The sequence below is a fragment of the Hemiscyllium ocellatum genome, chromosome 1, assembly GCF_020745735.1.
Source record: "Hemiscyllium ocellatum isolate sHemOce1 chromosome 1, sHemOce1.pat.X.cur, whole genome shotgun sequence".
Classification (NCBI taxonomy): Eukaryota; Metazoa; Chordata; class Chondrichthyes; order Orectolobiformes; family Hemiscylliidae; genus Hemiscyllium; species Hemiscyllium ocellatum.
The window spans coordinates 103,410,569-103,425,041 of record NC_083401.1 but is presented as its reverse complement, the minus strand read 5'-3'; the positions used below and the strand labels follow the sequence as shown (position 1 = coordinate 103,425,041).

Below are 14,473 nucleotides of genomic sequence, written 5' to 3'. Positions count from 1 at the left end.
GGCGAGGGCAGGGCTGTAGTAGTCTATATGGATTTCAATAAGATTTTTGATAAGGTTCCACACAGTAGGCTCCTCTGGAAGGTTAGACAACATGGAATCCAGGGTGAGCTGACAAATTGGTTACACAATTGGCTTGATCGTAGGAAGCGGAGGGTTTATCCACCTTCATACCTTTAATATGGAAGGATGCTTGTCAGACTACAGGCCTCTGACGAGAGGAGTGCCTTCGGTCAGTGCTGAACCCATTGCCATTTGTTACCTATGTATCTCATTTGGATGAGATTGTACAAGGCTTGTTTAGTAATTTTGCTGACAACACTAAAATAGACGGTATCGCGGACAGTGAGGAAGGTTATCAGAAATTGTAGCACAACCATAATCAATTGGGGAAGTGGGCTGAGAAATAATAAATGGAGTTTAATATAAATAAGTGTGCGGTCTTGCATTTTGGAAAGTCAAATCAAGGTAAGAGTTTTATAGTGAATGGTATGGCCTTAAGGAGTGTAGTGGAACAGATGGATCTTGGAGTTCACGTTCACAGTTCCCTCAAAGTGGGGTCACAGGTAGACAGGGCAGTGAAGAAGGCTTTTGACATAGTGGCCTCATCACTCAGGGCATTGAGTATCAAAGTTGGGAAGTTCTGTTGTAGTTATACAGGACATTGGTGAGGCTGCACTTTGAATATTGTGTTCAATTTTGGTCACCTTGCCATAGGAAAGATGATCTTAAGATGGAAAGAGTGCAGAAGAAATTTTACAAGGATATTGTCTGGCCTCAATAGTCTGAGTTACAGGGAGAGTTGGACACACTAGGACTTTTTCATTAGAGCGTAAGAAAGTGAGGGTGGACCTTATAGAGGTGTATACGATCATGAGAGGATGGATAGGGTGAATCCATTTAGTCTTTTTTCCCAGGGTTGGGGAATTGAGGACTAGAGAGGAAAGAATAAAGGGAACCTGAGGAGCAACGTTTTTACACAGAGGGTTCAACACACATGGAATGAGCTATCAGTGGAAGTGGTTGAGGCAAGTACATTAACAACATTTAAAAGGCATTTGGGCAAATACATGAATAGAAAAGGATTAGAGGGATATGGGTTAAGTGCAGGGAAATGGGCTTTGTGTGAATGGACATTTTGGCTGGCATGGACTAGTTTGGGCCAAATGGCCTGTCTCCATGCTGTAGGACTGTATGATTCTATTTCATCCCTTTGAATTCATCTAAAACTTGACAGTAACTGTTTTGTGATTTGGAAAAACTAATTGTAGAGTGAGAGGTGTGGTTCCCTGGATTTCTGGGGCTGCATTCCTTTGAGATAGGGAAGCAGCAGTAGATTGACATTTATCAGAGATTCCTTTTTAAAAGTTTAAATTGAAAGGTGTGTATTTCTTGAGGGTTTGTTTTTTTAGGGGCCTGTGAGAGGAGAAATTTACTATCCTGGTGTTAAGCCTACATTTGACTCCAGGCTTACAGAATTGTGGTTACTTTTTAAAAGACTCCATCCATTCTTCACCTGAAACATTGAGACTGTTCATATCTCCTCAAATCATGTCAGATCTATTGGGTATTCCCATTTTCTGTTTACTTCAGATCTCCAGCTTCCATAGTATTTAGCTGATGTTGCAAATTTATAAAGGCTGCTTATGGGCATTATTTCAGATTGTGAGCAATCTTTGCTCTGTTTTTGAGTCCTATGGATACAGCTATTTCATGTTACATGAATCTGTTTTCACATATAGAATATATAGAACATAGAAAAATACAGCGCAGTACAGGCCCTTTGGCCCTCGATGTTGCGCCGATCCAAGCCCACCTAACCTACACTAGCCCACTATCCTCCATTTGTCTATCCAATGCCCATTTAAATGCCCATAAAGAGGGAGAGTCCACCACTGCTACTGGCAGGGCATTCCATGAACTCGCGACTCGCTGAGTAAAGAACCTACCCCTAACATCTGTCCTATACCTACCACCCCTTAATTTAAAGCTATGCCCCCTCGTAATAGCTGACTCCCCTTGTAATAGCTGACGTAATATCTGTCTGCAGTCACCAGTAATTGAACAGGCAATTTGTATTCTTTCATTATTCTGTTTCTTTACTTTTAGATTCTGGGTCCAACCAGTTTGGCCTTTCTGAGGTCAATCTTGGATAAAATTTCAGCTAATCAGCAGAACATTTTGAAGTTCATTGCCTGCAATGAAATTTTTCTGATGCCAGCCACCGTCTTCATGCTTTTAAGGTAATCTTAGTAGATCTATTTAAATACTCCGAGCTCCACAAGTGTAATTTAAAAGTACATTTCCTATTTGATCAATCTAGTTATTTGCATAGATGCTTACCAATAGTGAAATAAGTATCAAGTAATCATTTTGTATCCTTCTACTTCAATAGTGGGACTGGAAGCTTGCTGCAGCCTTTCATTTACTACCGATTTCTTGTACTGCGATATTCCTCTCACAGAAATCCCTACTGTCGGTAAGTGTATTTGTTATTTTAGAGATTGGATCAATTTCAGCAAGTGACAGGAAGAGCAAATTGAGTGATGTCTTTATTTAATGGAATGGAGTATAAAAATAGTTTTGCTAAAGCAATACGAGGCATTAGTTAGACTTAGAATACTGCAAACAGCTTTGTGCCTCTTCTTGTTCGGCCAAATGGCTTTGATCTGCACTGTAGGGAATCTGGTCAAAGCACAGCAGGCCAGGCAGCATATCTATTCCTGAGATGCTGCCTGGCCTGCTGTGCTTTGACCAGCAGCACATTTGCAGCTGTGATCTCCAGCATCTGCAGACCTCATTTTTTACTGTAGGGAATCTAACTTGTAGAGAATATAATCTAATGTCTAAGCAAAGAAATACTTTGAGGCAATCTAGGGAAGGTTTAGTAGGATGATCCTGCATATGGAGGGATTTTCTTAAAAGAAAGAGTTGAGTAGGTTGGTCCTGTACTCATTACAGTTTAGAAGAATGAGAGGTGTTCTCCTTGAAGTTGAAGGATTCTCAGGGGACTTGTTTGGGTAAATGTGGAAAGATTGCTTTCCCTTTGTGGAAGAGTCAAGACAAAAGACATTATCTCAGAACAAGTGGTTGCCCAGTTAGGACGCAGATGAGGAATTTCTTCCTTCTAATGATAGTGGAATCTGTGGAATTCTTTACTGCAGACAGCCTGTAGAGGTTGGTTTGTTCAGTATATTCGAGGCTGCTGTCATGGACAGATTTCTAATCAGCAAAGGATTCAAGGATTATGAGGAAAGGGCAAAAAAATCATAGATGAAGACAATGTGGGAAAGTGTGAGGTTTAACAGGAAAAATGTACTTTAACAGGAAGAATAGACTAAGTCTCTACTTTCTAAACAGAGAAAGACTTGAGAAATCTGAAGCAAAGGGACTTGAGAATTCAGTTGGCAGTTAGGAAGGTAATTGCAATGATACATTCTAGTTCTCTTAAAATGAATGCTAAGAGCAGAGATGTACTGCTGAGGCTGTACAAGGCTCTGGTTAGACCACCTTCAGAGTATTGTGACACGTTTTTGAGCCGTGTGTCTAAGGATGGATATGCTGCCCTTGGAGGAAGGGCCTCACAAGAATGATCCAACAATTGAAAGGTTTGTCATATGAGGAGCAGTTGAGCACTCAGGGTCTGTACTTGATGGAATTTAGAAAGATGAGGAAGATCTGATTAAAACTTACAGAATACTGAGGGGCCTGTACTGAGGTAGAATGGATGTAGAGAAGATTTTTCCACTAGTAGAAGAGAGTAGGTCCATGGGTCAGAGCCTTATAGTGAAGAGGCAATCCTTTAGAACTGAGATGAGGAATGATTTCTTCAGCCAGAGGGTAGTGAATCTGTGAAATTTATTAGTCAAGCATGACCTCCCCTTGACAAAGCTGTTGCTGAATCAGCCCTGTTTTGCCATTCATAATCAAGTATTCCACAATGTCATCTTTCGTAATGGACTCTTAAAATCTCACCCACAACTGAGGTGAGCCTAACCAGTTTATAGTTTTAGAACATAGAATATTACAGCACAGTACAGGCCCTTTTGGCCTTTGATGTTGTGCTGACCTGTGAAACCAGTCTGAAGCCTATTGAACTTGCCTATTCCATTTTCATCCATATGTTTATTCAATGGCCATTTAAATGCCCTTAACGTCGTCGAGTCTACTACTGTTGCAGACGGGGTGTTCAGTGTCCCTACTTCTCTCTGAATAAAGAAACAACCTCTGACATCGGTCTTATATCTATCGCTCCTCAATTTAAATCTATGTTCCCATTTGCTAGCCATCACCATCCAAGGAAAAAGGGTCTCACTGTCCTCCCTATCTAACCCTCTGATTATCATATATGTCTCAATTAAGTCACCTCTCAACCTTCTTCTCTCTAATGAAAACAGCCTCCAGATGCTCAACCTTTAGTCATAAGACCTTCCCTCCATATCAGGCAACATCCTGGTAAATCTCCTCTGAACCCTTTCCAATGCTTCCAAATCCTTCCTACAGTGCGGTGACCAGAACTGTACGCAATATTCCAAAGGAGGCCACACCAGAGTTTTGTACAGCTGCAACATGACCTCATGGCTCTGAAACTCAATCACTCAATCAAGCTAACACACCACGTGCCTCCTTAACAACCCTATCAACCTGGATAACAACTTTCAAAAGTCCATGTACATGGACACTGAGATCTCTCTGCTCACTACACTGCCAAGTACCTTACCATTAGCTCAGTACACTTTATTCCTGTTGCTCCTTCCGAAATGAATCACCTCACACTATTCCTCATGAAACTTATTTGCCACCTCTCAGCCCAGCTGTGCAGTTTATCTATGCCCCTAGGTAACCTGCAACATCCTTCAGCACTATCTACAACTTCACCGACCTGCAAATTTATTAACCCATCCTTCTGTGCCCTCATTCATACCATTTATAAAAATGACAAACAGCAGTGGCTCCAAAACAGATCTTTGCCAAACACCATAAGCAACTGAACTCCAGAAAGAGTATTTCCGATCAAACACCACTCTTTGTCTTCTTTCAGCCAATTTCTGATCCCAACTGCTAGATCACCCTCAATCATACCTCTGTATTTTGTGCATTCGCCTACTTTGGGATACCTTATCAAACGCCTCAACTGAAATCCATACACACCATGTCAACCGCTTTACTCTCATCCATCTGTTTGGTCACTGCCTCAGAGAACTCAGTAAGGTTTGTGAGACATGACCTACCCTTCACAAAACCGTGTTGACTATCCCTCATCAATCTATTCCTTTCTAGATGATTGTATATCCTACCTCTTATAACCTTTTTCAACACTTCACCCACAACCGAAGTAAGGCTCACTGCTCTATAGTTACCAGGGATGTCTCTACTCCCCTTCTTGAACAAAAGCAGAAATAGCAGGCAAAGCTCAGCAGGTCTGACAGCATCTGTGGAGGGAAATCAGAGTTAATGTTTTGGGTCCCGTGACCCTTCCTCAGAATTGATGGTCAGCGTCAGAAGTCACACGACAGCAGGTTACAGTTCATCAAGTTCATTTGAAATCACAAGCTTTCGGAGTGCTGTTCCTCTGTCAGGTGAAGTGATGAAAGGGCAGTGCTCTGAAAGCTTGTGATTTCAAATGAACCTGTTGGACTGTAACCTGGTACCCTGTGACTTCTGACCTAGTCCACCCCAGTCCATCATTGGCACCTCCACATCAGAACTGATGGTAGTTAGGAAAATATCAGTTTATATTCAGAAAATGGGGCAGGGGGAGGGGGTATAGAGTAAACGATAGGTGTGGATAGAGCCCAAAGAAAGAGAAGAACAGTTGAGCAGACAAAGGAATGGATAACAATCTGGCTGGGAGGGTGAATGGGAATTGTTTGTGGCTCACAATGGATTGTGTGTAATAGCAGATTACATGATAACAAGGCCTGATGAGTAGGGTAGGGGCAAGGACATGGGGAAGTTCAAGCCCTAAAGTTATTTAACTCGATATTGAGTCCCGAAGACTTCAGAGTCATCAAGCAGAAAATGAGTTGTTCTTTCAGCTTATATAGTTCTTAAAGTTTCCTGTCTTCTGCTTCCCTTCCTCCCTTAAACAAGGGTGCTATATTAACTATTTTCTAGTTTATTAGCTGCAGCGGAGTACAAGAGCAGGTTATGTTAGAGTTGTCTACAACAATTTAACAATTGACAACTGGAGTACTGTGCACAGTTCTGATGACTGCATTAACATGAAGGATAAGATTGTACTAGTGCAAGCCGAGGTGTTTTTCGCTGAATATTGCCAGGATGGGAGAATTTTAGGTAAAGAGGATATGTTCAGCCCATATTGAGGTGGTTAAGAGTATTTTAATTGCGGTGTGTAAAATTTGCCAATCATAGGTGAGGTTGATAGGAAGAATAAAACTCCACTAAGAAAGGTGAAGAACTGAAGGCGCAGATTTAAATTAATGGTAGAATAGCGAGAACAGGTTTGAGAAATTTTTTTTCGACCAGAGGTTGTTATTGGAATTCAAGAGTGCAAGAGTGGTAAAGGCAGAAACCCTTTTATGTATTAAAATGTGTATATATATGTATATGAAATGGTATGTCTGAAAAGGCAATGAACCAAGAACTAGAAAGTAGAAGTGAGTAGGATACTGTTCATTAGCCAATGTAGACATCATATGCAGACTGGAGACTGGTGCTGGAAAAGCACAGCAGGTCAGGCAGCATCTGAGGAGCAGGAGAATTGATGTTTTGGGCATAAGCCCTTCATTTTGATGAAGGGCTTATGCCCGAAATGTCGATTCTCCTACTCCTCAGATGCTGCCTGACCTGCTGTGCTTTTTCCAGCACCACCTTCTCGACTCTGATCTCCAGCCTCTGCAGTCCTTGTTTTAGCCTCTGTGTAAAGTGCAGAATGGCCTCCTTTTTTCCGTAAATTTATATTGTTTCAGTGAGTAATGATTATTTGGCTAGTGTCTGAAGTTTGAATAATATATCCATTTTATAATTGAAGGTTGAATTATTTTAATTTTATTTGATGTATTTTAGAACATTCGTATCTTGAAAATTTTGTACTGACATCAATTACTTTGAAATGACCAACTTGGTTTATACTTTTGAATATGACTAAGAGGAGGATTTGGCGGGGGGAATCCAAGATGGCAGTGATCTATTAGGTCTAATGTGGTGGGGCTTCACATCAAAACCCAAGTGAGTTGGGTTTTCATCTCACACCCCTCCCTGCTAGTCATTCACAAGAAAAGTCTATTAAAATAACATAAGTGCCAAGAACCTTTTAAAGTTGGATGATGAAGTCTAATAAAGGAAAGGGAGCCAAAGGATTGCAGCCAGCAGGGCACTCCCCTACAGCATGGGAGGGGCCCACAGCCCAGACTCCCACGGTGCCTCCTTTGAACCTATTGGACCAACAGAATCTAATCTGAGTTTGTTAAACTCAGAGAGAGAATTGACTCAGCACTGGAACCGATCTCTGCCATGCTTTAACAAAAAACGCATGAGCAGGAGATCCAAGCGTTGGATCAACGTGTTGAGGCAGTCAAACAAAGGACCAAGGTTTCGGAGACCGAGGCAGAGAATGTGGAGGGGCGGAACGAACACTGGAAGACCAGGTTCGGGCCCTGTTGGATCAGGTCGATGACCTCAAAAAAATCAAAGTCGGAGGAAAAACTTGTGGACTGTCTGGCTCCCCGAGCGCAAGGAAGGTGAGAGCCTAGTTACCTTCCTGGAGCAGTGGCTCCCGCCGCTCCTGGGACTGGAGGTCAAGTCGCTCTGTGTGTGTGTGTGTGTGTGTGTGTGTGTGTGTGGTGTGGGTGGGGTGGGGGGGAAGCGGAGCGGGCCCACTGGATCGCAATGTGTAGGTCTTGATTGGATCAGCGCCCCTGCCTGGTCCTTGTGCAACTCCAGGGCTGTAAATATAAGCAGCTCATAATGGTAGCCTGCAGAAGACTGGGAAGAGATTCACAGGCCCTGGTGTACAAAGGGTCCAAAATTATGTTTTTTCAGCACTTGTCTGGAGACATAATCAAGAAGAGGAAATCCTTTCAGATCAAGAAGAAATTGAGAGACAGGAGGGCTGAAGAAGGGCTCATACCCGAACCGTCGATTCTCCTGCTCCTTGAATGCTGCCTGACCTGCTGCGCTTTTCCAGCAACACATTTTCAGCTCTGATCTCCAGTATTTGCAGTCCTCACTTTCTCCCTGGTCATAGCTAGTGGTTTATTTAGATAGTGCACCTGGAATATAAAAGGGAGCACTCTCTGACTAAAAGAAAGAAAATGTTCTCAAACCTTAGAAGGGAAATGGTTGACATCGCTCTGCTGCAGAAAACACACTTAACTGACAGGGAACATGTGAAGTTGCATCAGGGAGGATTTGGCAGGGTATCTTCTCCTCTTTCAACTCCAAAAGTAGAGGTGTGGCCATACTAATACAAAGGGACCTCCCATTCCAGATAGTAAAACAAATCAAGGATGAATATGGGCAGTTCATCATTCTCAAGCCCTTAACATATGGGGAAGAGTATGGCATCCTGAATGTCTATTGTCCAAGGGTGCAATTTCTAAACAAATGGCTTTTGGGGTGCGCCATATAATCATAGGAGGAGACCTTAACCGTCTCATGGACCCCGAGGTAGACAGGATGCCCAGGGGTCTCTTAGATATTTCCCTGCAATCTAAACAGCTAGTGGACTTGTGTGGGGAGTTGGGGCTGGTTGATGTGTGGAAATGTCTCCACCCTAACGGTAGGGATTTTACCTTTTACTCCATCCCGCACAAATGCCACATGAGAATTGATATGTTCTTTCCTCCACTGGTCTGTTTAGATTAGGTGTTGTCTTGCAGGATTGAGAACCTGTGGACCATGTGGCAGTGTGCTTGGATGTCAAGATTAAGGATAATGGAGTAGACATGCAACACTGGCGCATAGATCCATTTCTTTTAAAGAACAGTAAATTTATTGTGTACTTCAAGAGGGGGTTCGGCGTCTTCTGGGATGTCAACTCGGGTGTGACTAGTAATCCGTCAGTGCCTTGGGAGACTGCCAAGGCGTACTTAAGGGGTTTGATTATCTCATATTCAGCAATCAGGAAAAGACAGAGAGAGGAGCAGCAATAGATGCTCAAGGCCCAGCTAAAAGCGGCCGAGTCGGCATATTATGACCGATTGTCTCTGGTCAAACTGCAGAGGGTCACAGCTCATGGGCTGCTCGGAATTCAGTGCTCAGGCAGGTGGCAAAGAGAGAGGTCACCTTTGCGAAGCAAAGGTTATTTGAATGCAGGGATAGGCCAGGTAGATATTTGGCGAGGAAGAAAAATGCTCTGTAGTCCACTGTGTTCATTAGGGAGAGAACTGGTGCTGTCACTCATGAGTCAAAAAATATCAATGTCATATTTTGGAAATTTGATGTGGAGTTATACTGGTTGGAGGGCTGTGTTCTTCGGCAACTATATCCTATGAGAATGCTCCAGCTGTTGCTGGCTCGACAGGTGTTGCAGTGACTAAATGGCTGGCTTGGGTCCTTTATCTGGTGTCATAGACACCCTCTCATTCAATTTATTAAGTTGTAGCTCCCACAGGGTATAGAGGGGATGGATCTGAAGTGATATCAAATAGGTGCCCTGCTGTCATATGTGGATGACTGGGTGCATAAGGTTCCAGGGTCGATATGGCTTGACATCGAGGCTTCTCGGGTAAGGTGTCCCCTCGTAAATTTATTGTTTACGGATAGGGTAAAATCCATGGCTGTGTATTGTAAAAGCCCGATTATCTTAAACACAGTCAAAGTGTGGAGAATAATTTGGCAGGGCGAGGGAAGTTTGCAATGACCTCGCTGTTCACCCCTTCACTTGGAGCCCCAGTGTTTCAGCTGGGGTCAATGGACTCCAGCTTTAATGTGTGAAGCTTTATTTGAGGGAGAGGTCCTGATGCTTTCAACCAATTAAGTCACAAGTGTGAGCTATATCTTCCACTATCTCCAGATTAGGGACTACATACAGAAAGAGACCATGCTCTGCTATAAAGAGAAGAGTGCTCCGGTGTGTGGGCACTCTCTCGATGAGTACCCTGTACCATCTAGAGAGGAGGTGATCTGGAGGATTTGGAAAAAATCTCTGGAGTCAGGAACTAGGCGAAGATATTTTGTCTGAGACATGGGAGGACATATGGGAGAATGTGAGGAAAATTTCGATGTGCGGAAAAGCGCAGTTGAAGATTCTTCACAGGGCCCATCTCACTCCAGAACGGGTGGCAAAGATCAAGAAAGGAGTGTCTCCAGGATGTTCTAAATGTAAAATTGGCACAGGCACCCTTACACATTTGTTTATGATCATGTTATAGTCATAGAGATGTACAGCATGGAAACAGACAGTTTGGTCTAACTTGTTGATGCCGACCAGATATCCCAACCCAATCTCGTCCCACCTGCCAGCACCTGGCCCATATCCCTCCAAACCCTTTCTGTTCATTTACCCATCCAGATGCCTCTTAAATGTTGCAATTGTACTAGCCTCCACCACTTCCTCTGGCAGTTCATTCCACACACGTACCACCCTCTGCTTGAAAAAGTTGTCCCATAGGTCTCTCTTATATCTTCCCCCTCTCACCCTTAACCTATGCCCTCTGGTTCTGGACTCCACCACCCAGGGAAAAAACTGGAAAATCTTGTACTGACTTTATCCTATCCATGCCCCTCATGATTTTATAAACCTCTGCAAGGTCACCCCTCAGCCTCCGACACTCCAGGGAAAACAGCCCCAGTCAGTTCAACATCTCCCTATAGTTCAAATCCTCTAATCCTGGCAACATCCTGTAAGTCTTTTCTGAACCCTTTCAAGTTTCACAACATCTTTCTGATAGGGAGGAGACCAGAATTGCACGCAATATTCCAACAGTGGCCTAACCAATGTCCTGTACAGCCACAACATGACTTCCCAATGCCTATACTCAATACTCTGACCCATAAAAGAAAGCATACCAAATGCCGCCTACACTATCCTATTTACCTGCGACTCCACTTTCAAGAAGCTATGAACCTGCATTCCAAGGTCTCTTTGTTCAGCAACACTCCCTAGGACCATACTGTTAAGTGTATAAGTCCTGTTGAGATTTGTTTTCCCAAAATGCAGCACCTCACATTTATCTGAATTAAACTCCATCTGCCACTTCTCAGCCCATTGGCCCATCTGATCAAGATCCCATTGTAATCTGAGGTAACCTTCTTTGCTGTCCACTACTCTCCAATTTTGGTGTCATCAGCAAACTTAGTAACTATACCTCTTATACTCACATCCAAATCATTTATATAAATGACAAAAAGTAGTGGAACTAGCACTTATCCTTGTGGCACTCCACTGGTAGGATCTGTGAGTACTCTGATGCCATAGTTAGTGAGTTGGAAGGGATTCTGGGAATCGGGTTAAGGTGAATCCAGTATCCCATCTTTTGGAATTGCCGAATTTGCCCTTGTTGGAGAGCACCGGCAGAGACAATTTAACATTTTCACACACTGTGCAAGGAAGGACGTTCTAATGAATTGGATTTCAGCATAGCACACCCCCACCCCACCCCGGCTTGCCTGTGTCTCATGCGGTGGCATAGACTGGTGAAGGAGTACATTGCCCAAGATTATCGCACAAATGTGGTGTGCCGGATCACAGAGCCATTCTATAAGACATGGCGGTCCAGGAGCTCTGGGGGGGAGGAAGCTTGATAAATACGGGTTTTACAACTGATGCTCTTGTGGATGGGTGGCTTGGTGGGGACATGGTGAGTGGTGGGATTGAATTGAACTGAATTGAATTTAGTTTAGTGTAAGTTTAAGTTAGCTAATTTAAGATTTGTTTTGTGGTACTTTGTGTGTTCTGTAGAGTAGTTGGTAGTTTCCTATTAACATTTTTATAATTGTTTTTCTTGTATTTTTATAATTTTGTAAAAGAATAAAAACTTATAAAAGAAATTTGAAAAAAATGAGGATTTGTCTTATTTTCCTTGTGCCTATTGTATCATTTCCTACATGATTTTGTGTGTAACTATCTGCCTACCCATTTGTTTTTATTGTCGAATGATAAAGTGTATCTCTCAAGTCTGCGAGTTCATCAATTGTACTGTGGTTTTTTTGTTTCCTGTTAAGTGTCAAAGGTTCAAGCAGAGCAATAAATATGAACATTTGAGGAAGCTCGCTCTAATCATTTCTGGACCTTTGCTCGCAAGTGAATTTTGTTGATTTTTGTAAATTTAAGAAATAATACTGAATAATAAGAAATATTCCTTCTAAAGATATTACTAACTTTCTTAATTGTGTTTGATATGCAGGACTCTCTTTTCGGAGCTGAAAATGCTATTACAGCATTTAATCATGAAACCTGCTTGCCCTGGATTTTTGCGAAACATGTGTCTTAACTGTATTTCTTTTGTAAGCCGATTGGCTCCGACTGCAAATTAAAGTGAGCTGGAACAACAAATCCTCTGAATGATGAATAAACATGCTGAGCAAGCAGTATCCATGTTAGTTGCTGTCAATCCCAAATATATTCCAAAAGTCTGTGTATTTTTATAAGACCCTTTTCATATGAAATTTTAACTTATAGACTGAAGTTCAGTTCTAAATGGTTTCAGTTAAATTTCTTGGCTAAAATTTTCAGCTGAGATATTGAATAGCTAAAATGTTAGTATTGTTTTTTTTTAAATCAAAAAAGACTTGATTAGCTAATGAAGGTCAAATCAATATTTACTTTTAGCAACATAATGGAAGAGGAAAAGTGGTATAAAGGTCTTTTTGCGAACCTGTTAAATGTTCATTGTCATTGATTTTGTTATTTGTACCCTACCTTTATTTTGTATGAGCATGTCCTCAGGTACTGGTACCTGGCTAGAGTAGGAGCTATCTATTTGACAGTGTCTGAGTTATAGATGAGAGGCTCTCCACATCTTGAAGTGCTATATGTAAAAACAAGCGCTAGTGCACTAACAATGGATGCACTGTACGTGGATGTCTGTTTGCCAGTCAAGCAGTATACCCATTAGTTAGGCTTATCAAAATGTTTTTGGGGTGACACGAGTTTGGAGTCTGATTATGATAATACTCTGAAGTAAATATGACTAGGGTATGAACTATAATTTGTGCTGGGGTCTTTGCAGAATAAAATATGTAATATAAATTGTGTATTGTACACTTCCAGGCTCTCAAAATGTATTCTGAACTGTTAGGCAAAACATTTCACATTATCTTTCTAAAATGGTCTGACATTAATATATCAGAGTTTCAATATTGGAATGAATGAATATTATCTTTAATGCATGTAACTTTGTCCTATTAATTGCACTGAAATAATTCCTTTATGGTTGTAAAAATTTTCATCTTTCTTCTCAAAATCTGTATTGGTACAGAATGTTCACAATAATGAAAGTCGAGCTAAATTAGCTAGTAAATTTAAAAAATAAACTTTTTATAAAATATAATGTTCAAAGTTTCCTACTTCGCAAACCAAATACTTATGGAACAATTTTCACCCTTACAAATGCAAGAACAATTGATACTGTACTTTTTGTTCATGCTCTGGAACTGTAGGAGATTTTATTGACTGGAAGTTACTGCACCTAATAAAGTTTGACAGTAAAGTAGCTGTATTATTTTCTGCAATACAAATATTACTTTTGCAATTACCCTTATAGTCATGTCAATTTTCTCATCTTTTATCAGAGTAGTTTAATTATCGAAAACTTCCTGACTGAAATTGTACTGACTAAATTTGATGCAACATTACCAGTTATTAGATATTAGATCGCAAATTATAATGTACCCAATATAATAGGATTTTTTAAACATTCGTGATAGTTTGGCTACTTTGCAAATTTTGAGCATAAATCAGCTTTGAAAGCTGCTATTGTTTAAATGTCTTTTTGTATTGCTTTGTTTAGGTACCTTCAGTTTCCTACAGCTATAGGCCTTCATCAGCTGAATTCAGTTATTTACAAGACTTCGGGCTGAATCTTAAGCCTTTTTTTTGACTAAGTACAAGTTGTACTGAATTTGGTTAAGTGATTCTAGCCATGAGGCAGAGTAAGGTTTTGCACAGTATCTTACCAGATTCATCACATTAATTGGCATTTCAGCTCTTATAGTGAGCATCATCTCTGAACTCCACCCCATCTTGCCACGCACTGTTTCCAAAGTAACTTGTTACTAAATGGAGATCGTGAAAATGCCAAGCATCTCTGGTGCAGTACCTGTTTGAGACCATTGTGCACCGAGATCAGCAATGTCGGTGAGGATCCTGTGATGTTTCTGACACATTTTCTTAGACGCGGCAGATGTGGAAACCAACCTCCTACTTTGTAATATTGTCCTGGATGTTTTGCTGGAAAGATTGGTGCAGAGGCAGTTTTTTTTCTCTTCCTTTAGAATCAACAGACATCAAAACATGCCACCTTGATCTGAGATTGTCACCCTGTTTAGAGTAGTCTCAGCCAATCTGAAG

At 41.5% G+C, this 14,473-nt stretch overlaps 1 protein-coding gene across 1 annotated transcript in view; it reads left to right on the top strand.

Moving 5' to 3' along the window:
* Nucleotides 1-13,605, top strand: part of tmem33 (transmembrane protein 33) — a 40,387-nt gene extending 26,782 nt beyond the window's left edge. The window contains exons 6-8 of the mRNA XM_060831107.1: nt 2,107-2,240; nt 2,393-2,476; nt 12,309-13,605. Coding sequence (XP_060687090.1) covers nt 2,107-2,240; nt 2,393-2,476; nt 12,309-12,438 — 348 coding nt within the window. The 3' untranslated portion in view covers nt 12,439-13,605. The remainder of the gene's footprint in view (nt 1-2,106; nt 2,241-2,392; nt 2,477-12,308) is intronic.
* The last annotated feature ends 868 nt before the right edge of the window (nt 13,606-14,473 follow it).